This window comes from Symsagittifera roscoffensis, unplaced genomic scaffold, assembly GCF_963678635.1.
Source record: "Symsagittifera roscoffensis unplaced genomic scaffold, txSymRosc1.1 SCAFFOLD_366, whole genome shotgun sequence".
Taxonomy (NCBI): Eukaryota; Metazoa; Xenacoelomorpha; order Acoela; family Convolutidae; genus Symsagittifera; species Symsagittifera roscoffensis.
Genome location: NW_026971125.1, coordinates 18207 through 39700, shown reverse-complemented (window position 1 = coordinate 39700; position 21494 = coordinate 18207). Strand labels below are relative to the sequence as shown.

At 34.8% G+C, this 21494-nt stretch overlaps 1 protein-coding gene across 1 annotated transcript; it reads left to right on the top strand.

Moving 5' to 3' along the window:
• The first annotated feature begins 2224 nt into the window (after positions 1-2224).
• Positions 2225-14158, top strand: LOC134856167 (zona pellucida sperm-binding protein 4-like). Its single transcript, XM_063872531.1, has 8 exons — positions 2225-2414; positions 5218-5340; positions 9577-9739; positions 10294-10458; positions 11846-12024; positions 12425-12565; positions 13088-13212; positions 13716-14158. Exons 1-8 carry the CDS (start codon positions 2225-2227, stop codon positions 13770-13772), a joined length of 1143 nt encoding a protein of 380 aa, XP_063728601.1. The 3' UTR covers positions 13773-14158.
• The last annotated feature ends 7336 nt before the right edge of the window (positions 14159-21494 follow it).

The window sequence follows — 21494 nt, the reverse complement described above, 5'->3', positions numbered from 1 at the left end:
TTTACTTTCTCGTGACTAGTATAAGCTAAGGTGTTAACTTACTTAATCTTACTTAAGGGAGTGATTGTGTTCAAGGGTTGGAGAATAGTAAATCGATCCACAAGGTTCAGGTATAATTAGAACGCGAGTAGTTCGTTAGGTACTATTTTAAACTTACTAAGTCTAAGATTTATCCTGGGTCTGGTAAGAGGGGGGGTCAAGTGAAGGATGAATAACCGAAGTTCTTCACTGCTTATCCTAATTTGAATGATTAGTTTTGTTTAAAAATTTCTATTAGTCTTGGGTTTTTAGAAAGGGTTGGATAGTGAATCGACGTTTGAGGTCGTTAGACACTAATTAAGTGGGTGGGGGAGAACAAAGTTGTTCTGTTTGATCCAAGGATAAGCCTTGATGATCAAATTTAAAATTTAATTAAGTAGAAAATGATTTAAGATCCAAGGATAAGCCTTGATGATCTGGTTTTAAAATTAAGTGACTTTAAGTTTTAATAATGTTTTAATTTGTGTAAAGTAAAGATTTAGTGTTTTTATGATATTAGTGGGTTTGATGATTGCTGTTATGTTTTAGGTGATGAAGCTGGAACAACAGGATGATTTATGATTACTAACCATTTATTGTCATGCTACTAATTTTTATTTTTATTTTCCAATAAATATTTTTCAAACATGTTTTGTATAATACTGCAGAATTTTAAGAAAACGATCTTAGATCTTTTTATCAATCGTTATTGTATAATATTAATTTTGTTTAGCGCCTGAAATGATTTTGAAGATTAGCTTCAAGGTTTTATGTTTGCAAATGGAAATCTAAATTCATTGCAAGTAGTATTCGAAATATAAAAGTTTGTTCTGGCTTTTGCCGAACTATCATATAACTATACGGCAAGTTTCTACTTTGTCGTATGTCGTCTTTGGTTCGATGTCTTCTTCCAATTCCGGGTAGTTCTATTATGGTTCGGAATATTGGCTCTGATCTATTGAGTCGGAGAGACATTTCAATTAAATTATTGTCGTATAACATTTTGTAAATGTTTTTGTCTAATTTCTAATCTATTCTTGGTTAATTCTAATCTAATAAGGTCTTGTTCGAGACTTATGGTCGCACCAGATGAGTTAGAACCGAAGTGTAACTCATAGAGTAATTTCGGATAGGGTACACCGTCTGCTCGTCACGCTATCTTATTTTCGGCCGGATAGATTCGTGCAACTTCTTAGTCTAATACCGATCCTAATCTTACTCTTATACTATCTAGTCTCAGGTTGTTTAACTAGTCTCTGCTAGGCTCAATAGATCTAGGGTATACTGGTTTATTGCGGCTGCTGAAGTGCTCGGGAGAGTCCAACTAATTTCTAAGTTAAATTCAAATCTCTCTGGTGCTGAAATTACAAGTAACTTCAGCACTTACAAATAAGTGGGTTGTTAGTTAGATGGATCATGATTGGTTAATATTAAATACTTTACATTGGTAAAACATTTAATTTATCCAATCATAAAATATAGTTTAGATCAGGTTCCAACTTATACCTTAATCTTTCAAAATAGGAAAAACACAATGTACATCAATTGAGAACATAAATTTAAAGAAATAAATACAAGCAAAGATTAAGCACAAGATGAAAATTAGGTAATAGCTAAGAGCTGTCCATATAAAAACTCATGGCTAAATGTCACAGAGCTTCGAATCAGGGCCTCCTTTTAGTATAAACAATTCTAAAAAAACTCAAGAATTAAAAAAACTGAGTGTTGAAATTTAAAAAATCGTGAGAATCATTTATCAGTTTAAGGGGAATTCCACCTTATTTGTCCATTTCCAAAAGTTTTTGTGCAAGTTTGGTTTAAGCTTGATTATGTTCGACTGCCAAAAAGATTTAAAAATACCGGTGTTTTGAGAGCGTGCTTCTGTTTTATTTCAAAAAGTTCAGTTGTTTCAGTCGAATGAAGTTTATCAAAAAATTTGATAAATAGTAGGTTTTTATTTGCTGAGAAACATACTATTTTTTTCTTCAAGTATTCGACTGATTTGTTTTTACGAAGTTTATGCGCACACATTCTTCTAGGGGATGGGGATGAGTGCATTTTCGAAGGGATGTTTATAAAACATTCGAGAGGTCGTCTGCAAAACATTCGAAGGGATTTTTGTAAAACGTTAAAATAGTCGCTATAGAACCCAATCCCCCCCCTCTTAGTCTGCGTTCATGTGTACAGCAAGGGTGATATTTCAGACATGCCAGCTTTGCTGAATTCGGACCGGATATGTGAATTGACTCCTCATTACGACTTCTACTATTTGCGCAACACTGCTTGGACTTTCCAACTTGATCTTGATCCGAACAACGATGTCTGTGGAACACAGCAATCTATCGACAACGACGGAGACCTGAGCGACATTCCCACTGTCCGAGAAGATGAGCTTCGTGAGTTTCCCAACATCTAGATTAACACAGTACTTGTACCAATATTTCTAAAGAACTTTAGCCAAATATTCTCGGTTTTCTTTTTTTTTCTCCAGGCAAAACTCAGTCGACTGAATTACTAGTGTTGAATTTAGAACGAAACTTTACAATCTCATTTGTAGATTTCAAAGTTATCTTCTTCTTGCAATCATAGTACAACAGTTATGTAGTGATACGAAATTTTTTACTGAAATTCTATACTGGCGTGTTCACTCATATTACTTACTCGCGTTTTTTACTCCAACACGAAGGTAATCAAATATTTATGCTCGGGGAACCTTTAAACTAGCGCCTTTTCAACGAAACTTTTTTCATGTCCAAAAAATACTAATGTCATAAGCTTAAAATTTCGTATAATTAGTGCGCGCTATTAACCAATTTTTAATATATATCATAAAATATATATAATAAGTGAAACGATCTTTTAAAAAAAATTGCCCGCTTATTCAGCACCTTACGTTAACATTTGGGCGATCTTTCAGCTCCTTTTGTCAAAAAATTGGCCTCATTCAGTCCATTTTTTTAAAGAAATTTGGGATCAATCAGAGAAAAAACCAAACCAGACTTCAAAAAAAGTGACGGAAATTTTGTGCTTGTTGTTTATTTTCTCCAGTAACTTTGAATTTTTAAATATTAATTTTAAATTAATATTTTTTAAAAATCATCTAAGCAGTTTTGAAGTCTTGAGCTCAAATTAAAAAATCTTGAGGTTACATTTACTTCTGTGATTTTTTTAGTAAAGTTGGGAGCGGTTAAAAATTTACATTTTTGAACAATTTTTGATAAAAAAGCGAAAACGCAACGTGCTATTACCGCGTATTGGGTGACATAATCCAGCTCAGAGTTCGTTTCAAAATGAACCGAGGCGAGCCACCCGGTTTGACCACAAATGCTAATCATACAGTTTTCATATATGGAAAAATGCTAGTCATACACTTTTCATGCAATTCCATAAGTACAAAAAATTGCCTGAAAAGTCCATGATTTTAAATTTTTCATATATGGAAATTTTATGACTAGCATTTTCCCATAAACCAAAAAAAAATTGATTTTTTAAAAGTTTAATTTCTCAAAAATTTTGGAATGTGTTCGTGATCGAACACTAGTGACAAAAACCATGGTTTACTCAAAACTATAGTCACCAAAGGTTGGATTGTCTCGAATTAATAATGCATTGGAAACGAATTAAACTGTGTAGGAGTTTTTTTACACAAATGATATACTGAAAGCATCAAACTTTTAATTTTTGGCAAACGTTTTCGATGATGATTTTTTTCAAAACTTGAGTTTTTACATTATCAGACAACGATCAAGGCATACACAAATGTGCCATTCAAAAGAAATAGGAGTTACTAGCGTCTTTGAAAAAAAGTTTTCCAGAGAAACGGAAAAAAAAATTCAATTTTTGTGTATCCAGGACTACATTATGCACACAAAAAAAATACATGCAAAAAAAATTTCTTTTGGAAAATGTTTTTTGAGTACGAAATTCGATTTGCGGATGAAAAAAAAACGAAGCAAAATGTATGAAAATTGTATGAAGAGTATTTTTTCATAGACTTAGTTCATTGAATTGTATGATTAGCTTTTTGGTCTATGGAGGTCAACCCGGGTATTTAGTGTTATTAATAACTTACTAGATGCTGAAATCAATCTTTCCTAGTTGATATAGCGCGTGGGGGATTTTTCAAACAAAAATCTGAATAATATTTTCAAAACTTTTTATTGTTTTTTGAAAATCATCACTTTTATAAAAAAAAAAAGATATTTCGTAGACTTTAAGACAGTTGGAATATCAAAAAGTAGAAATTGTATCGCTCAAATTTGATTGGATGAAATTGATTGCGTTGTCTAAAACATAATCCGATAAACTATTGATGCCCTGTTGAGCATTGATGCCCCGTTCGATTTTTTGGCGAAAGAAGTAACAAGATTCCTTGTGTTTTTTTGAATAACTATACATTTTATTTTGTAGCGGAAATTTTTAAAGTATTTGAAACAAGTTGTTACAATTAATACTAGTTTGACTCTTTGAATTTGTAAAGATCCGTAATAAGTAAACTAAAGCTAATATAATAAACTAACATAAAACTAGTTATACTTACTATTTTTAAACAAAGTATACAGTCGTTTACTTGTGTTCAGACCATTGCCCCGCTGCAATGAATATGGCAAAATATTTGGGTACTGTTCAGAAATTATAGCGAAGGGAAAAATATAAAGGCTTGGGGTAGTTTTTTTTTCTGATAGGGTTTTGTAGAGTGGGGATCGAACCTAGAATTTACAGAATGCTGAACGGTTGTGCTATGCACTAGCTTAAACCAGGTTCAGCTACCGCAAACTGCTTTCTCAGTGCCTTGAAGACTATCTATGATGTTAAAAGCTTATCAAAAAGAATTATTTGTTTCCGAATTAAAAATGATCTGAATTGCACTCAAGCAGGCTGATTGGTTAATACGACTCAAACTTTAACGCTTATCATTTAAGTCAAGAATTTAATTCCATCAATATTTTATTTGGGAAAAACTACTGAAGACTATTTAAATTTCTTACTACTGACGAATATACTATTTTTGAGGTGCCGCTTGCCAAAAAACGCGATTATTTGGTCGAATATTTCAAAAAGTGCTCAAAGTCGGCCTGCTTCAAGAGTCTTTTCAGTGATTTGGGAGAGCTCGGAAAAACAACCGTAGCTTGAAATCGTAGTTTTATTTTCTTCAGACGGTTTTCAAGTTTTCAGACCAATTACTAATACTTTTTCTAGCTCCCTTCTTCGACCATGCCACAGTGTACTGGCAGGTGGTGACCCGAGAACGCGACGACGGAGCCGGAGGAGGAGTCGGCGGAACTTTTAATGGACAAAACGGAGCAGTTATCAGTCGCGCTGGTTAGTTATAATTTTAAAGTGGCAGTGTAATGAGTTGATAACCCGATAACTAAATGACTAAATTAAGCTATGAGGAAAAACACGTACATAAACAAGTGCGTTTTTCAGAAGCTAAATGACGTCTAGCTTCCATGAAGTGTTTAGGATGCGTGTTCAGTGTTAATGATCTTTTTTGTATCGGGAATTTGAAATTAATTAAAGCTCGGTTTTTCAACTCGTTTTCTCAGATGTAGAATTGAATAAAAAACAATTCGCTCACACCTCACTTAATCTAAGATGCTTACCCTCTTAGCCAGAAAACAAAGGGTTAAATCTCTTTGTTACAGTAAGGGTTACAATCATGTTAAAATACACACAATAGGAGTATGCTAGTGAGATTGGTTAGCCAACTCGACAAATAGAAAGGTAAACAAGACTGCTCGTATTAGGGCGAAGCCCTGAATGTTTCGACTGCCTTTTAAGGTTTTATGGAGCAGTAACAACGTCAAAAAATATACGTAAGAAATAAAATAAAATAAAAACATTTTTTTTTCTTCTAAAATTTGAATTTTTTAATGAAAATCATCCCCCACACGCCATATCAAGTACAAAAGGATAGATATCTCTCCTTGTAACCAATCAATTATAGCAATAAAGCTTCTTTTAACCAATTTGGAACGATTTTAAGACGGATTAAATCTCCGCTTACGCGTTAATAGCGCGAAATATATCGCGCGTTAATTGTCCCAAATTTACCAAAATGGCAATCTTTAAACCCCCATAACTTTACGAAAAATGATCACAGGTGAAATATCTTTTCAAATTTGGGCTCAGGACAACAATAGCTTTCGAATGATAAAAAAAATTCCGTCAAAAATGGCTGGTAAAAAAGTCGAAACTTGTCTGAAGAAAAAAAAACCCACCCGAGCACAAATATTCCGTTACTTTCGTATCGAAAGTCGGAAAAATAAAGCATTAAGCTCAAAAAAGCCCAAGCTCTGAGGAATTAGTCCTGTCTTTGGAGGAAACCTGGAGGAGGGATAGAATGTGCTAACTCCCCCCTCCGGGTCGGATCATTGTGAAATTCACAGGAGGGATACTAGAGATGATTTGACCCGGGCATGCAAAACCCTGGACCCGGGGGACTCCTGGGGCCGATTAATAACGGTTCCCGGAAGTGCCAATTGCCCTATTAGGACTCGGTATCTAGCAATAAGATCGACCCCAAAACTTATTATATGGAAGCCGTAGTTGAGGGAAGCCTAAGTTTAAAACCCCAGACCCTTCGGACACCTACATCCGATTTAATAGCTTGTGCAAATAAACCCCCCTTTGGCTTTCTGAAGATATTTTTTGAACCGTGGTAGTCCTAGGAAGCGGAAACTTGGAGGGTTGGTAGGTAGTGGTAAGACAAGCATGGCGTTTGAGTTTAGACCGAATCCGATGGTCCGACCGGAAGTTATTAGCACTGGAAAAAGTACCCCTGGGACCGGAAATAGGCAATTTGCGGAAAATAATGAGCAAGGGCGTTTTGATTTTATGGTGTTACTGTGTAGTAGACCCAAGCCCTGGAAAAAAAACGTCCGGTAAACAAACCTTCTCCGTTGACTCCTTCCGGTGTTAATAGCCAATCCCCGGTAAAAGTGAGAATGAGCCTTTGAAAAGTGATAACTCGGGGATTATTAATGGGGTATGAATGAACTTGGCAGGTGGGGTCCCTTAATTGATCCTTGGAATTTTTACCCCCCAGATCGGCTCGGAAAAACACGAAAAAATACCTAGCGACAATGCTGATTCCCCAAGAGTATCCTGGATGTGGAAGAAAATGGAACTCTTTTATGGGTGGGGGACTAGCAAAAACTTAGATACGGGATTGGAAAGAGTTAATAGAAAATCCAGTCCTTCATAAAATATCATAGAATATTGGAATTAACAAGAAGGGACCTAGTAAACACTACAATCAGCCATAGCTTGACTATTGGACTAGGAGTAGATATTTGAATGTGCTGCCAAAGTAATCACAGATTTATTGGTGCACAAGTGCAAAAATAATGAGAGCTAATTCATCAGAGTAATATGGGGTGACTGGATATATTATTAGCTTCGGGGGGGGGGGTTGTTTATTGGCTGGATCGGACCCCAGGAGAAGGAACGGCTTTTCCCTAAGGGCTAGGCAACTGAAACTGGAATAGATCACAGGTCAGATTTTTTGGACCTCTATGAGCAGGGACTTAAGCAGATTCGTGGGTTCCTTACCTGCTGTGGGGGGGGGGGGAGGTTGGGGAAGAAATATGTGTGAGAAAAACCAAATAAAACCTTGGGATTGCTGCCATTTAAACGCGAACTTTAGCTGAGGTTCAGATGGACGTAATATTTACTGAATATTTACTGAAGCAATCTGAATAGCCACTGGGAGATTAGCCTTTAGAACTGGTGTACCTAAGGGAACCTTTGGCCTACAGGACGGACGTTGAATGCACCGCAGCGAAGGTCGGGACTTATATGGGAGGAAGTTATTTAATTATACCGGTGTACAAATAGACATACCTGTGGGGGGATTGGTACGCGGCTTTTAGAAGAGAGAGAAAAAACCAAAACCGAGAGAAGTTGATAGTTCCGATAATAAATTTTGAGAGAATAACACTAAGTGCTTGTGTAGCCTGACTGTTAATCTGGGTTTGGATTGAAGTGGGAACCTATTCTAAAAGCTTGAGAAAATGGTTAATTTTAGAGATTGATTTCTTGGGTTGCTTAAGAGACAAAAGAGTTAGGAGAACCCTCCTAAATTGAACTGTGAGATCGTTATATTATTAAACCAGAGTTAATTCCTTATTACGAGCTCTAGCAAATTATTTTGTCATTACTTGATAATTGCATTAACCTGATTTACCTTACGTGTTACGTGTGTTGATTGAATAAAAATTTGCGGGCTCCTTAAGTCCACGCGTGTTCGATTGATTTTAAGAAGAAGTGAGAGTAACAGCGAAAAGACCAAGAGATTTACGCGGGGCTAGCATTTTTTACAGGAGATTATAAAAGAAACACATAGTTTGTAAGCAATTATTCGAACAACCTTGGCCCCCATTGATTTGAAAAATCAGGGAATTCTTAGTTAAAGCAGATTACCCAAACTTACATCAGACAAGAAAAGTGGAAATGTAGCCACTTGTACAAAACATCAATTGAAAAAAAAGAGCTAAGTGGTAAAAACAGACAAACTCAAACAAAAATAAAAAACGGCTATGTATATTTGGTAGAAATTTGTTGTTGCACTAACAATTTTTGGTGGCTTTTAGATCCTCCAAGAAGATATAGCCGTGATTTCGATTTAAATTTTTTTTTAAATGTATCAGTGTCGAGAAGCACTTTCACATTAAATTTCAGTCTGAATTCCTAATCAAGATATTCCTCAGCTTATTTTTGCTATTAATTCTTTTTACTATATAGCATATTAACCAATGCAGACCTCTCACTATTAAAAAAAAGGCTTGAAAATAATCTATGTTTTTTTAGAAATTGTGAACAAATAATTATTTTATACGAAACAGTATGTGAATAAAAACTTGATTTTTCGGATTCAAAAATGTATCTATAACCTCTGAAATGGTAAGTTGGAAATAGCTAGTGAATTCCGTAGATGAATTTGGTATATCCTCCTTTTTCGAAGCGGCCTTACTTTTTTACTGTACTCTATTGCGAATCAATTGAGTCGATAGTTTGCAAGATCTACTTAAATAAATTTCCTATACTTGAATCAGAACCGTTCAGAATTATCCGAAATTTACATAATCTACACTATTACACAACCACAGTATTTGTTGCCCAAATCTAAAAAAATTTAAGAACAAACTCTTGGAATTTAATTTTTCCGCAGCATTCTTTGTTCATGCGATGTTTCAAAATCACCTTTGATGATTTAAATTATATTTAGGCTAAAATAAGCTAGCAGATATTGAGTCTTCAAACAGATCTTGAAACTTGTGTCGTTTCTCCTCGCAACTGACAGAAAATTTGTGAAATATCTTTGTAAAATCCGAATCAAGGTTTAAAAGGATAGGATACCACATCTAACTTTTCGCACGCGTTTTTAAAGAAGCTTTGAAAATATCATCATACACTTTAGTTTTTTTTTTTTTTTTTTTCAGTTACTTTCCACTTTTTGAGTTTACAACAACACGTGACAAAAATTTTAATCGAATGGTTCGCAACTTGGCATGTTTGATGTCAGAATGATTAGTCGAAGTATTCTCCGTTAAGGATCCGCATGGGAGGCGTCTGCTTTCTGCTACTACAACGCCTCAGACATCGTCTCGTCTGAGTTCTCAGTCACAGCGGAGCCGGGCATCTCCGCAAGCGGAAAGAACGAGTTCACTTACAAAATGGAGGTTGCCAGGAGCAGTGACTTCTCCAGCTTCTACACGTAAGTGGCTGCTTTATTACAATCCTTAACATCTATGTCAATATTTCATCTATGTCAACTTTTTTTTATTATCCTGTGATCTTGCTAACTTGCCGTAGATTCGGTTCCTCTTTAGCAAGTTTTCGAAATTATTTGCTAAAATTTGACAAATTTGGGTCTTCATGGTGTTTTGGGAGAAATTGGAAAATCAACAGTTCGGTCCAACTTGTCATTTGTATTGACAAAACCTTAGATTCTACACAGTTTTGTTCTATACTGGGTATCCCAAAAAAGGATCCCAACCGAAATATCTCAACACTAAACCGGAGGGTTTTCATGAAATGTTGCACACACACATACTTAGCAACTCAAAATTCCCACTGTAGTGAAATGCTCGTTGAACTTGGGGAATGAAGTTCAGAAAACAGATGAAGAAAAATGCTTGAACAATAGAAACTCTGTATCGTCTGTTGCTAAAGATGTGTTGCTCATTTCATGAATTTTGGATCCTTTTTTGGAGACACCTGTATAAAAATATAATCTGCTGTTAGAGCGGAAGTTATTGTTCTGTTTAGCGGCAACGAGGTGCCGACAACTATACTCAACTCGGACTTGAATGTTCGGGTCACTTTCCAAGACGACACTCTTGTGAACGGATACACTGTCGTGACGAGCGACTGCTGGGCTACCCAGACTTCGGACCCCGACGACCCTACCCGATTTGCACTCGAAACCGACTTGTCAGTATTAGATCAGTTTATAATCCAATTATCCGTTAATGATAAACCGTTACAGTTTCTTGTTCATGTTTGGATATTTTTCCTTCAAAAAGCCAATATGCACCGATCCGGTTTAACTTGACCATATTTGACAACAAATTGACCCTTTTTTTAATTTGCATCAATCAAGAGACAAAGTTTGAGAGATTAGCATTGAATTTAGAACAAAATCAACAATAACAGATATTTTAAAACATTTTTTCCGTGCTTACAAAAACAGTGTATCTAAAAAGACAATCTCTAGCCAATTTTTTCCTAAAAAATCAACAAGCCTGTTGCAATTACGGCAAAGTATTGATCTACTTTTTACTACTTTAAACCTTTAAATTGAAAAAGTGTAGCAGAGCATATAATAATTTTTCCTTCTGTGTCTATTGGTTTTAAAGACTACAGAATAACTAACTATCTGTTTGCAGATTTGATTCTAGCATGAAAACTATCCGACAGAATGTTGCATCATTGCACAAAAACATCGGGAGACTTGTTTTTCGCAAAGCACAAATTTCGCTGGGATCCCTTTAGAATTTTAAAGTTTGCGAGTTCCCGCGGTAAGAAGGAGTGAACAATCAGAAGTGGGTGCTAGGTAAAAAGACAACTTTATATTAAGACGACAAAGTACTTAGACGAAAAATGAGCATTATAACACATGTAAATTGAACAATTCTATCAGAAGCGATTCTCAGAAATACAATGTGGAGAATTGCGTGTAGCGTCGTCTTAAACCGGGACTTGGGGGATTAGGGTGTGAACAAGCTAAGCTGAAGCAGTTGTGTGAATCAACTTACCCATTTTATCTTGAAACTTTTGAACATTTTTCTTCGAAAGATCATATACTAAACTATGTTTGCTAATTGGTACAATATAGAATACACAATTTGCTACGCGGAAAAGCTAGGCTTTAGCACTAAATGTTTAGAACCTAGTTGTTTTCTCTTTTTTTTCTTTATCACTATATATCATTGAAGATCAGAAAACCATTAGGTCTAACCGTTTTTTGAACAGAGCAATTGACCAAAAGTTAGTTCAAAAATTTCTCATTGTTTAACCCTATGTATTAAATATTGCATAGAAATCGAAAAAAAAACGAAGAAATTTTCGTTCATGTGATCGATGAAATGAAAATATTACAAGCTTAGATCTTATATGTTCCGTGACTGTTGTTTCCGACTAAAAAAAGTTGAAGAATTTTGTTGTTTAATTACCAGGTTGAAAATGAAAAGTTGGAACCTAGTTGGCCTATGACGGTCAAGCTTTAAAATTGACAAAGTTATGACTTGACGAAAAAAGCTTCAAAAGTTATGGCTTATGGGTTATGATTCAATGATAGGAAAATTGTGTGTCGTTTTAGTTGTCCTGATACTGACTCCACGTTCCAGCGAGTTGCCAGCCCCTCTGTTGACATGGAGTATTTCCAGTTCATGGCATTTGGATGGTATCTTAATGGTGCAGTCACCACCAACACCGTCTACCTGCACTGCACTGTACTCGCCTGTCCCCCCGAAGACACCACAGCCTGCGATCTCCCAAGTAATAACCAGAATTAATAACTGGAACTAAACAAATACCAGAAACAATAAGTGAAAAAAGCAAACGGGTAATAACCAGTTACATTAAATAGGAACAAGTTAAAAGCAGATTATAACTGCGTAAAGTTGTAGCAGGGAGTAACCTGGAAACCATTTTTCTGGTGATACCTTTTCGCCGAAACCACTTTTCGTTGATGCGGTGATTCGTCGCAAGGCGAATTAATCAGGATTTTTAGTTCAGTAGCTCTGTGAAACTTTTCAAAAGTTCGTCGAAACAAAAACTGAAGAAAAAAGAAAATCTGCCATTCAGGTTTTTTGATCAAGCAATATAACTGTGCCATCTCCTCTTTAAATGAGCAACACATTTCGTTTGATATCAACTGATTTCTTCTCTGTTTTAGCTTGCACTACAAAACGACAGCGACGTGCACTTGGCGCACTGGCGAATCATCAGTCGGCTGCTCTGAGGTCTGAACAAGAGGCCAAACTGGTGACCTCTCCCCCCATTGTGGTGATGAGGAGGGAAGTGGAGGAGCTGCAGAGTTAGTAAACACTCGGCATCAAGTCTCCTGTTTTTACGGCATCCATTCTTCTTTGTTTCGTGTCTCGTTGCACCGAGCTAAAAATCGTAAAGTAGAAATTATAGAAATTACATTATGATAAATTTATAAAGAGCACAGAAAACCCTGACATTTCGAAGCATTTAATAATTAAGTTTTAGCTTTGGTCATAAGTTGCATTTTTGGGCATACGTAGCTCCTGTTTTTGTAATCAATCTGATGTTCACGAGCAACTACAATTTAGGGAGTCTCATTTTTTATTATATAACACCTAAATTTTTCTAAGGGAGGCAATATCTGCGCCAGTAATGCAAACGAAATCCCAAGAGTTACAAATTTGTCCCAGTTTTGGTTCAACTTAGCAAAAAAATTCTCTGAGAACCTTTCACATTTTTTCGGCTACGTTTCGTTGTTTTGGAAAAGCAAAAAGAGAAATTTGGTTGAACTTAAAAAATCGTCTAAATTTCAACTGAGCTTTTTGTAAATTTTTCTACTTGTTTACAGTCGCGAGGAGTCCCATCAACAACAACTACTCCCCCTTCACCACTGCCCTGGCCTGTGTCTTCAGTGTGGGGGCTATGCTGTCTCTGATCGTGGTGGGGGGACTGTTCTTGTGTCGACGAAACAAGGTATAGCAAATGCTCGATTATTCACTTATTCGAAAAACATATCAAATTGGAAATGATAAATAACGATTCAGTCATGCACCTAGTTTTCAATTCTATGCAGTCTATGAATCCACGTTTTTGAAAATTCCAAATGATCCATTTTTAATAAATTGCTTAATAAATTTTTCAAATAAGTTATAAGAGGGTAGGACGTTATACGAAAACTAGAGCTGGTTATCGCCGCAAAGCAGCGACAAGCGCGTAGCGCGCCCCCCGGCAACCTTAAACCGAAAAGTGTTAAAATTTAGTGGTGTTAAATGGCTGAAGTGTTAAATGGCAGAGAGTGAAAATTTTTGGTGTTAAGTTGATAGCTAGGAGTTATAAGAGCAGGAATCACTTTTTTGTATAAAATTATTTCAGATTCATTTATGATTGGAACATCCATGCTGTTTATTAAGCATGGTTCTTAAATACCCGGTTTTCGATAATTTTTTTTCTAAGATCATAGATGATAACTGTTTTAGATCCAAGCCAACTACCAAAGACTGAGCAGCGGTCCCTCCGATAATTTCGGAATCTAGACTTGAGGAGATGACGTCATCACACGACTAACTCCGAAGCGAGTCCTCTGAAGTGTACATAGACATACAATTTGATTTTATAAGAGAAGAAAACGATCTAGTTGAATATTTCCACTCCTTGCAGAAGAAAACGGAGAAAAACGAGCTCATTTTTTGAAACATATTCCGAATTTTAAAGTCGTAAACAACAAAATATTTTCGTAATAATGGAAATATTTAACTAGGTCACAAAAAAGTAACGCTGTTGTATAGAACCAACTACAATTATATGATATCTATCATTCGGAAACTACTCATCATTTCGACATTTCGAAATTTACAAGAGTGAAGGTCTCGATTATTTTTTACCTGCTTTGTAAATATCAAAAATAAAGCTTTCATTGCTGTTTTTTTCTGAGTTTGCTATGATAGTTGTGTACAGTCAACAGCGAATCTTGGCCACAAGATTCATATTTGATCTAGACTGTACATTCACTGTATATGTTGGAGGATCTAGACTGTAACCGCTTCAAATGGGAGATTCAGAGATTGTGAGGCGAAAACTTGTCTCAAGCGAAAATTCGTCGCAAGCGACAATTGGCGGTATTTTAAGAAACGACAATTCGTCAGAGAGCAGTTTGGTATAGTGGAACCTGATCTAAACTATATTTTATGATTGGATAAATTAAATGTTTTACCAATGTAAAGTATTTAATATTAACCAATCATGATCCATCTAACTAACAACCCACTTATTTGTAAGTGCTGAAGTTACTTGTAATTTCAGCACCAGAGAGATTTGAATTTAACTTAGAAATTAGTTGGACTCTCCCGAGCACTTCAGCAGCCGCAATAAACCAGTATACCCTAGATCTATTGAGCCTAGCAGAGACTAGTTAAACAACCTGAGACTAGATAGTATAAGAGTAAGATTAGGATCGGTATTAGACTAAGAAGTTGCACGAATCTATCCGGCCGAAAATAAGATAGCGTGACGAGCAGACGGTGTACCCTATCCGAAATTACTCTATGAGTTATACACTCCAGTCTTAACTCAATAGTTATTATTTGAGTAATTCAAAATAGATTGACTTAGCAATGCACAGCAACGAAACGGACATATCTTAGCGAGTGTAGGATTCAATATGTGTTGTTTCACGGAACTACTGTGGAAAGAATCCTGATTAAATTGCCATGAGACAAATTGTCACTTTTCTACTTGCGACCAATTGTAGCTTGTGACCAATATCCACTTATAACAAACTGTCGCCATGCCTCAGAGCTTCTTCCTCACGACAAAGGGACACGGTTTTCCGCTTTGCTACTACTTTTGTCGCAGCAAATCAGTTTGACCCTAAAAAACTGACTTAGCAATTATGCAAAAAGTAAATGCAAGTAGCATTAAATGTTCCGACGAGAAAAAATTATTTTGTAAAGGACCAGAAAATTGATTGTTCTGAAGTTTCGGCCGATTTTTTGTATAGTAGACAATAGTATATCTTGGGGCCGGTCAACAGGAGGGGGTATGCTGACCCGAAAGTTTCAAGATAAGCTAAAAATTTCCGGGAAAATACTCTCTTTAGTATGATGAAGAATAAATATACATTTTTTTGGTATTATTGTAGGGAACAGTCAAAAATCCTGGCGCTCAAAACTCCCATGTAATAAGATTGAGATTGTATCTACTTTTTATTTAGGATTACTCTTAGCTCAAATTTTTTGCTGTGTGAAAAGATAGAGCATAGAGTCTAAAGTCCATTAAGATATGGCTTATGAACTTTGTGCATCTTGCCAAGAATGGTATAAAAATTGATATTTTGTATCTTAAACTTCTTAAAACTTTGCCAGTTTTTTAGTACGCATTATCTAGTTGTTAATTTTTGATGGTATGTAAAATGTAGATTAAGAACTTAAAGGTTAAGATCCATGTTTAGGGCACAGCATCCACAATGCTTCAGGTTTGTAAATTTTCAAAAAACAATTGATGCTCAACGTAATTGATATGTCGTCCTCTCAAAATTATCCACATTTAAAACTGAGTATTTTTGCATCGTATCCAAATGTTTTCTATTGATTTTCAAAAACCGAGAGAGTAAGTTTGTATCCCATCGGAATCAACTTCACACGTAGTGTAAAAATAGCTCAGTCCTTTTTTAGTTTGCCCATGAGTTGTAAAAGTGTGGTTAATAGTTTAAAATTTTTTATTTGCTTTCTTCAAGAGGACGGCCTCATCATTTAGTTGTTGATATTTTGCCATCCGTTTGCCTCCAAACTGTTTTTTTTTTAATCTTTAAGGCAGAATGTTTACTACAGAGACACTTTATATCGTTGCATCTAAGTTCCATCGAATCCACACACGTTCTTTTTTGTCGTATTTTATTCTGAGTCTTCAAGTACGAGGAACGAGGGATGAAATGATCTATAAAATGTCGACAATCATTCTTTGAGTTTTACTCGATTCAGCTTGCTTATTGGAAGAAATCGATGGGTAAAACCAGGGAAGTCAAATAAAAAAAATTTTCATGTGTATTTGGTTTCATTCAAATTTGTTCATTCGCTAAATTTGCCAAATAAATTATTTAAGAGTTCCAACTCACTCATTTTGGCGTACTTTAAAATGACGAATGCTTCTGTGATTGGCTGTTTGCGCTCTATAGTTGACTTTAGAAGACTTTCTTCAGAGAAACATTTCATCGCATTATTGAATCGCTTGCAGAATTGTCTGTCAACTTGAGTAGTATTTCATGCACCATATGAGGGGGGTTCAATTACTCAGGGAAATACAGTAAGCTACAAAATAGGTTTTACTAAGGTTAAAGATGAACAGTTTATGATTTCAGTGATAAATTTTAAAATTTGATGGCTATGTGTATGCCTTTTCTGAGATAGTCATTAACTCAGACGTTTTGCCCTGTTTTACTATTGAGTATTCAGATGCAATGTTCTAGGATAGTCAAAAAGATGTTTGTGTACCAGGGAGTCACCTAAAACATAACAGCAATCATCAACTCACTAATATCATCAAAACACTAAATTTTTCCTTTACACAAATTTAAAACTTTATCAAAATTTAAAGTCACTTAATTTTAAAACCAGATCATCAAGGCTTATCCTTGGATCTTAAATCATTTTCTACTTAATTAAATTTTAAACTTGATCATCAAGGCTTATCCTTGGATCAAACAGAACAACTTTGTTCTCCCCCACCCACTTAATTAGTGTCTAACGACCTCAAACGTCGATTCACTATCCAACCCTCTCTAAAAACCCAGGACTAATAGAAATTTTTACACAAAACTAATCATTCAAATTAGGATAAACAGTGAAGAACTTCGGTTATTCATCCTTCACTTGACCCCCCCTCTTACCAGACCCAGGATAAATCTTAGACTTAGTAAGTTTAAAATAGTATCTAACGAACTACTCGCGTTCTAATTATACCTGAACCTTGTGGATCGATTTACTATTCTCCAACCCTTGAACACAATCACTACCCCTAAGTAAGATTAAGTAAGTTAACACCTTAGCTTATACTAGTCACGAGAAAGTAAAAATCATTCTTCGGAATCGATATACTTTTCTCTCCAACCCTGAACAAAAAGACCCAGGTTAAGCTAACCAAAAAATCGTAAGAACTAACAGTTTAAGAAAATAGAAATCATTTAACAACCTTTGCATCCGTCATTCTAAACCTTATGTCATTTAAAAATCTAGGAAATAAACAAACAATCATTTTACACAATTGTGAAATAGATAACAAAAAATACGACCTTGTAATCACACCTCATACACAAACAGTTGGATACATTCGAACAAAACGACAAACACTAAAGAGGAAAATAATAACTAAACAAAGACAAATAACACGAAAAAGATTTTCAAAAAATCGAAACGCATTTTCAGAATCAGAAACCAACAGTTTAGACGAACTTTACAAACTAAAAGAATCAATAGATAAAAATTACCCACAACACGATCAATTATATTTTTCTGACTCAGAAACAACTTCAAATTCATCACAAAGAGGAAAAAGAAGAATAAAAAAACAGTATAAACACAAACCAGTACATTTATACAATTGGAATCAACCAATTCGACACATTAATAATTACATATTAACAGTCATCGAACGAAAAAATGAGTTCAACACACACCCCAGGTGACGAAACTCCAGATGATGATGAAATCTTTCCCTTTATAGTAGATGCAGATACTGATAGAGGACAACACATATTTTGTCAAAATTTACTCGTAAATTTATTTGAACCCGGAATCAGTCCATGTAAAACAGAGTTCCCCGATGTAAAAATCAAAAGACAAATCATAGATCACTATCTAAAAGATATATGCAACATAACACAACAGTATGGAATCTACTCTATAGAATTCACCTCCCCAAACCATAATAATAGAACATATACTATTCAAACAGACGATCTTGATTTAGAATTTTCGAAAGTTTTTTCAGAATATATAAAAAGCATCCAATACCATAACTCACAAAGAGCAAACTCCATATTCACCAATGAAGTTTTCGCAATAATATATAGTTATATTTCGATATTAGAAAATGAACTTCCATTAACAAATGTCTCACCGACAGAAACATCTAAACATTTAAGAGTACGACATGAAATCACACTACTCTCTAGTTATTTAAACATCATTAAAGAAAATTTCACGAAAAACGATGTTTCACAACATACCAAACACGATCTACACAAAATTTTAGCATGGTTCATAATAGATTATTTCACACACAATATTGATTTAATTGCACAAGCAAGAAAAAATTTTAGACCCCAAAATTCGAACGATGATACCGCTATCACAGAACAATCAGATTATGTTTGGGACCCCGAATGGTCTCATCCCGCATTTATAAGCTTTCCACAATCAATCTCAAGTCAAGCAATAGGTACAATATCTTACATAAGAGATTATGTAAGAGTAATACCATTAACAATTGATGCAACACCATTAAACTATAATACATTTTTACCCGATACACAAAATAATAGTTTAAACTCTACAGTTATACACAATGAAAACCTCAATGGAACTAGGAATCTTACTCAACAAGATATCCAGACACCATCACACTTCATAAATGAAGAAATTGTACACACAACAACTACACAACAAAGTATTTCACCAATACGCCCAAATTTAACAACACCAAGAAATACAAACCCTTCACAAACACAGGTAACCTTACAATCAACCGTTAAACCTTCGGTTGCTCCAAAATATTCCCATATGGATTACCAAACATACAGACCCATGACAATACCATCAAAAACACGCAAAACATTCACTAGAAACAACTTTGCAGACCATAATTATAATTATACACATCCATCAAAAACAAATTATCAACCACAAAGGAATTTTAACCAATATACAAAACCTCGAAACTGGGATAACCCAACAGCCCAATATAATTCCAAAAATTTTCAACCAAATCCTCCACAGGATCGCAGTGAAAATTACCCATTTTTTCAACAAAATAAAAATAAAAAACAGACATCTTATCAAATGGATTATTTATCCTCAGATGATGATTTCTTACAACCAGATATATTTGCACCAAATACTCAAGAATATCGTAGACAAGGAATACAGAGAACACATACAAATCATAGAAATTTTTCTCCACAACCAATAGATGCACATAATCAACAACTAATTCAACAACAAAATCTAATTAATACACAATCTTTTCAACCAATTCAACAAAAAAATCCAATGACTGCACACTCGTATCAACCATCACAAATGCAAAATGAAATACCACTCCCATATTATCTCCAACAACATGAAATAACAAGAAACCAACTTTCGAATTTTTCTCAAATGCCAAATGCAGCAGAATCATTACAAATGACAATGAATCCATACCTTATGGGTGGATCATCAATAACATCAAACAAACCTTTAATGGTTTTCACAGGAACAGACCCTGAATACTCTGTAGAAGATTATTTAAATGCAGTAACAGCAAACCTGATTTTAAATATTGGACCTGAACCAATTAATACGCCACTACATCAAAACTGGATACATCGACGCACAGCGTTAATACAAACAACCTTAGATGGCGCAGCCCAAAAATGGTTTTCAGTACTACCTCTAGAAATAAAATCAAACTGGAAAAGATTTACACAAGAATTTTCAAAAATGTTTGACTCCGAAAGAAACAAACAACAACAAAGAGTTTTATGTAATGAAATTCGCAGATTACCAAACGAAACCATCAAGCAAATAGCAGTACGAATCGAAACACTAGTTCGAAAAGCATATTCACTAAATACACATGACTATAAAAACACAAAGATGACAGAAATCTTAATGATGACCTTAACACCACAATTAAGGAAAATAGCAATAAAAAAGAGAGCATCTCATCCTTCTTCAATTCGAGAACCCGATTTAGATTTTCGAAAACTAGTAGACAAATTAGAACAAGCAGAAATCACGATGAAACTAGAAGAAACGGAAAATCTGAAATTACAATACGTTAACAAAATTGAAACGACTTCCACTAATATTAATAATATACAGGAATCAGAAACAGACCTCGTTGAAAAAATCACTGAAATACTTAATATTTACGAAAAGAACCCAAACTTTAAAGGCAAACCATCTTTCAAAAAATGGTGTAATTATTGCCGACGATACGGACATAGTATTTCCGAATGTAGACAAAAACAGCAAGATAATCAAAATAAACCTCAAAAATACAAAGAACCAAATAAATCATTCTATCAATACATGAAAAAAGATCAAAATTTACCGAACAAAACAGTTCACAGCAACAACAGTTCAGGAAAACCACTCCCGAACAATACAAGCTATACAAGAAATCAATCCCCATATAACTCAAGTTATAGAGGAAGATCACCAGAACGAAGAAACACGTATAATTCATCACAAAATCACTACAATAGACCAAATAGTAGAAATAACTACTCCAGATCAAATTCAAATACACAACGATTTGTTTCTAGATCTAATTCCCAATCAAGAAATAACTACTATCCAAACAATCAATCACGAAATTCATCATACAATAGGAATAGAAACTACTCCTATAATCGAAATAGAAGTTATTCAAACAACCGAAACCAGAATTACCCGAACAATCGATCAAGGAATAACTCATATAATAGATCGAACTATAACAGACCAAACAATAACTACCAAAACAGATCGCGAAATAATTCACAAAATCGACACCAAGTTATAATAATCGTTACAGAAATTATTCCCAATCACCACATAGGAATAATAATAACTATAATAATTCTAATAATCGTCATAGAAGTAATACACCTAAACATCAAAGGCAAATCAATCAAGTACAATCTAACCCAGAAACAACATCAGACCCTCCAGGTATTGATGACACAGTAACTGATGCGTTACAACTCAATCAAATAAACTGTACATCATCAGATTCAGAAAGTGATACTGAAAACACTCTTGCTATCAATATGATAAAAGTCGAAAATGACTATGAATCTGTCATATATGAACAACCCTTTCCATCACACATATATGAAAATCAATCAGAATTTCTTCAAAATCATTACACTACACCCATAAATTCCACACCAACAACGCAAGAAACAAATGCAAAAAATACTACAGAACAACCCAATCAAAATGTCAAAACAAAATGCTTGAATACAAACCACATCTACCAAAATATACAAAAAGAACAACCCAAAGAAAAAATTT

Excerpts from the sequence above, each read along its gene's own strand:
- LOC134856167 (XM_063872531.1), top strand. The coding sequence starts at position 2,225 with ATGCCAGCTTTGCTGAATTCGGACCGGATATGTGAATTGACTCCTCAT. Across the intron at positions 2,415-5,217 it reads TGTCCGAGAAGATGAGCTTC|CTCCCTTCTTCGACCATGCC; the intron begins GTGAGTTTCCCA and ends TACTTTTTCTAG. Across the intron at positions 12,566-13,087 it reads GGAAGTGGAGGAGCTGCAGA|TCGCGAGGAGTCCCATCAAC; the intron begins GTTAGTAAACAC and ends ACTTGTTTACAG.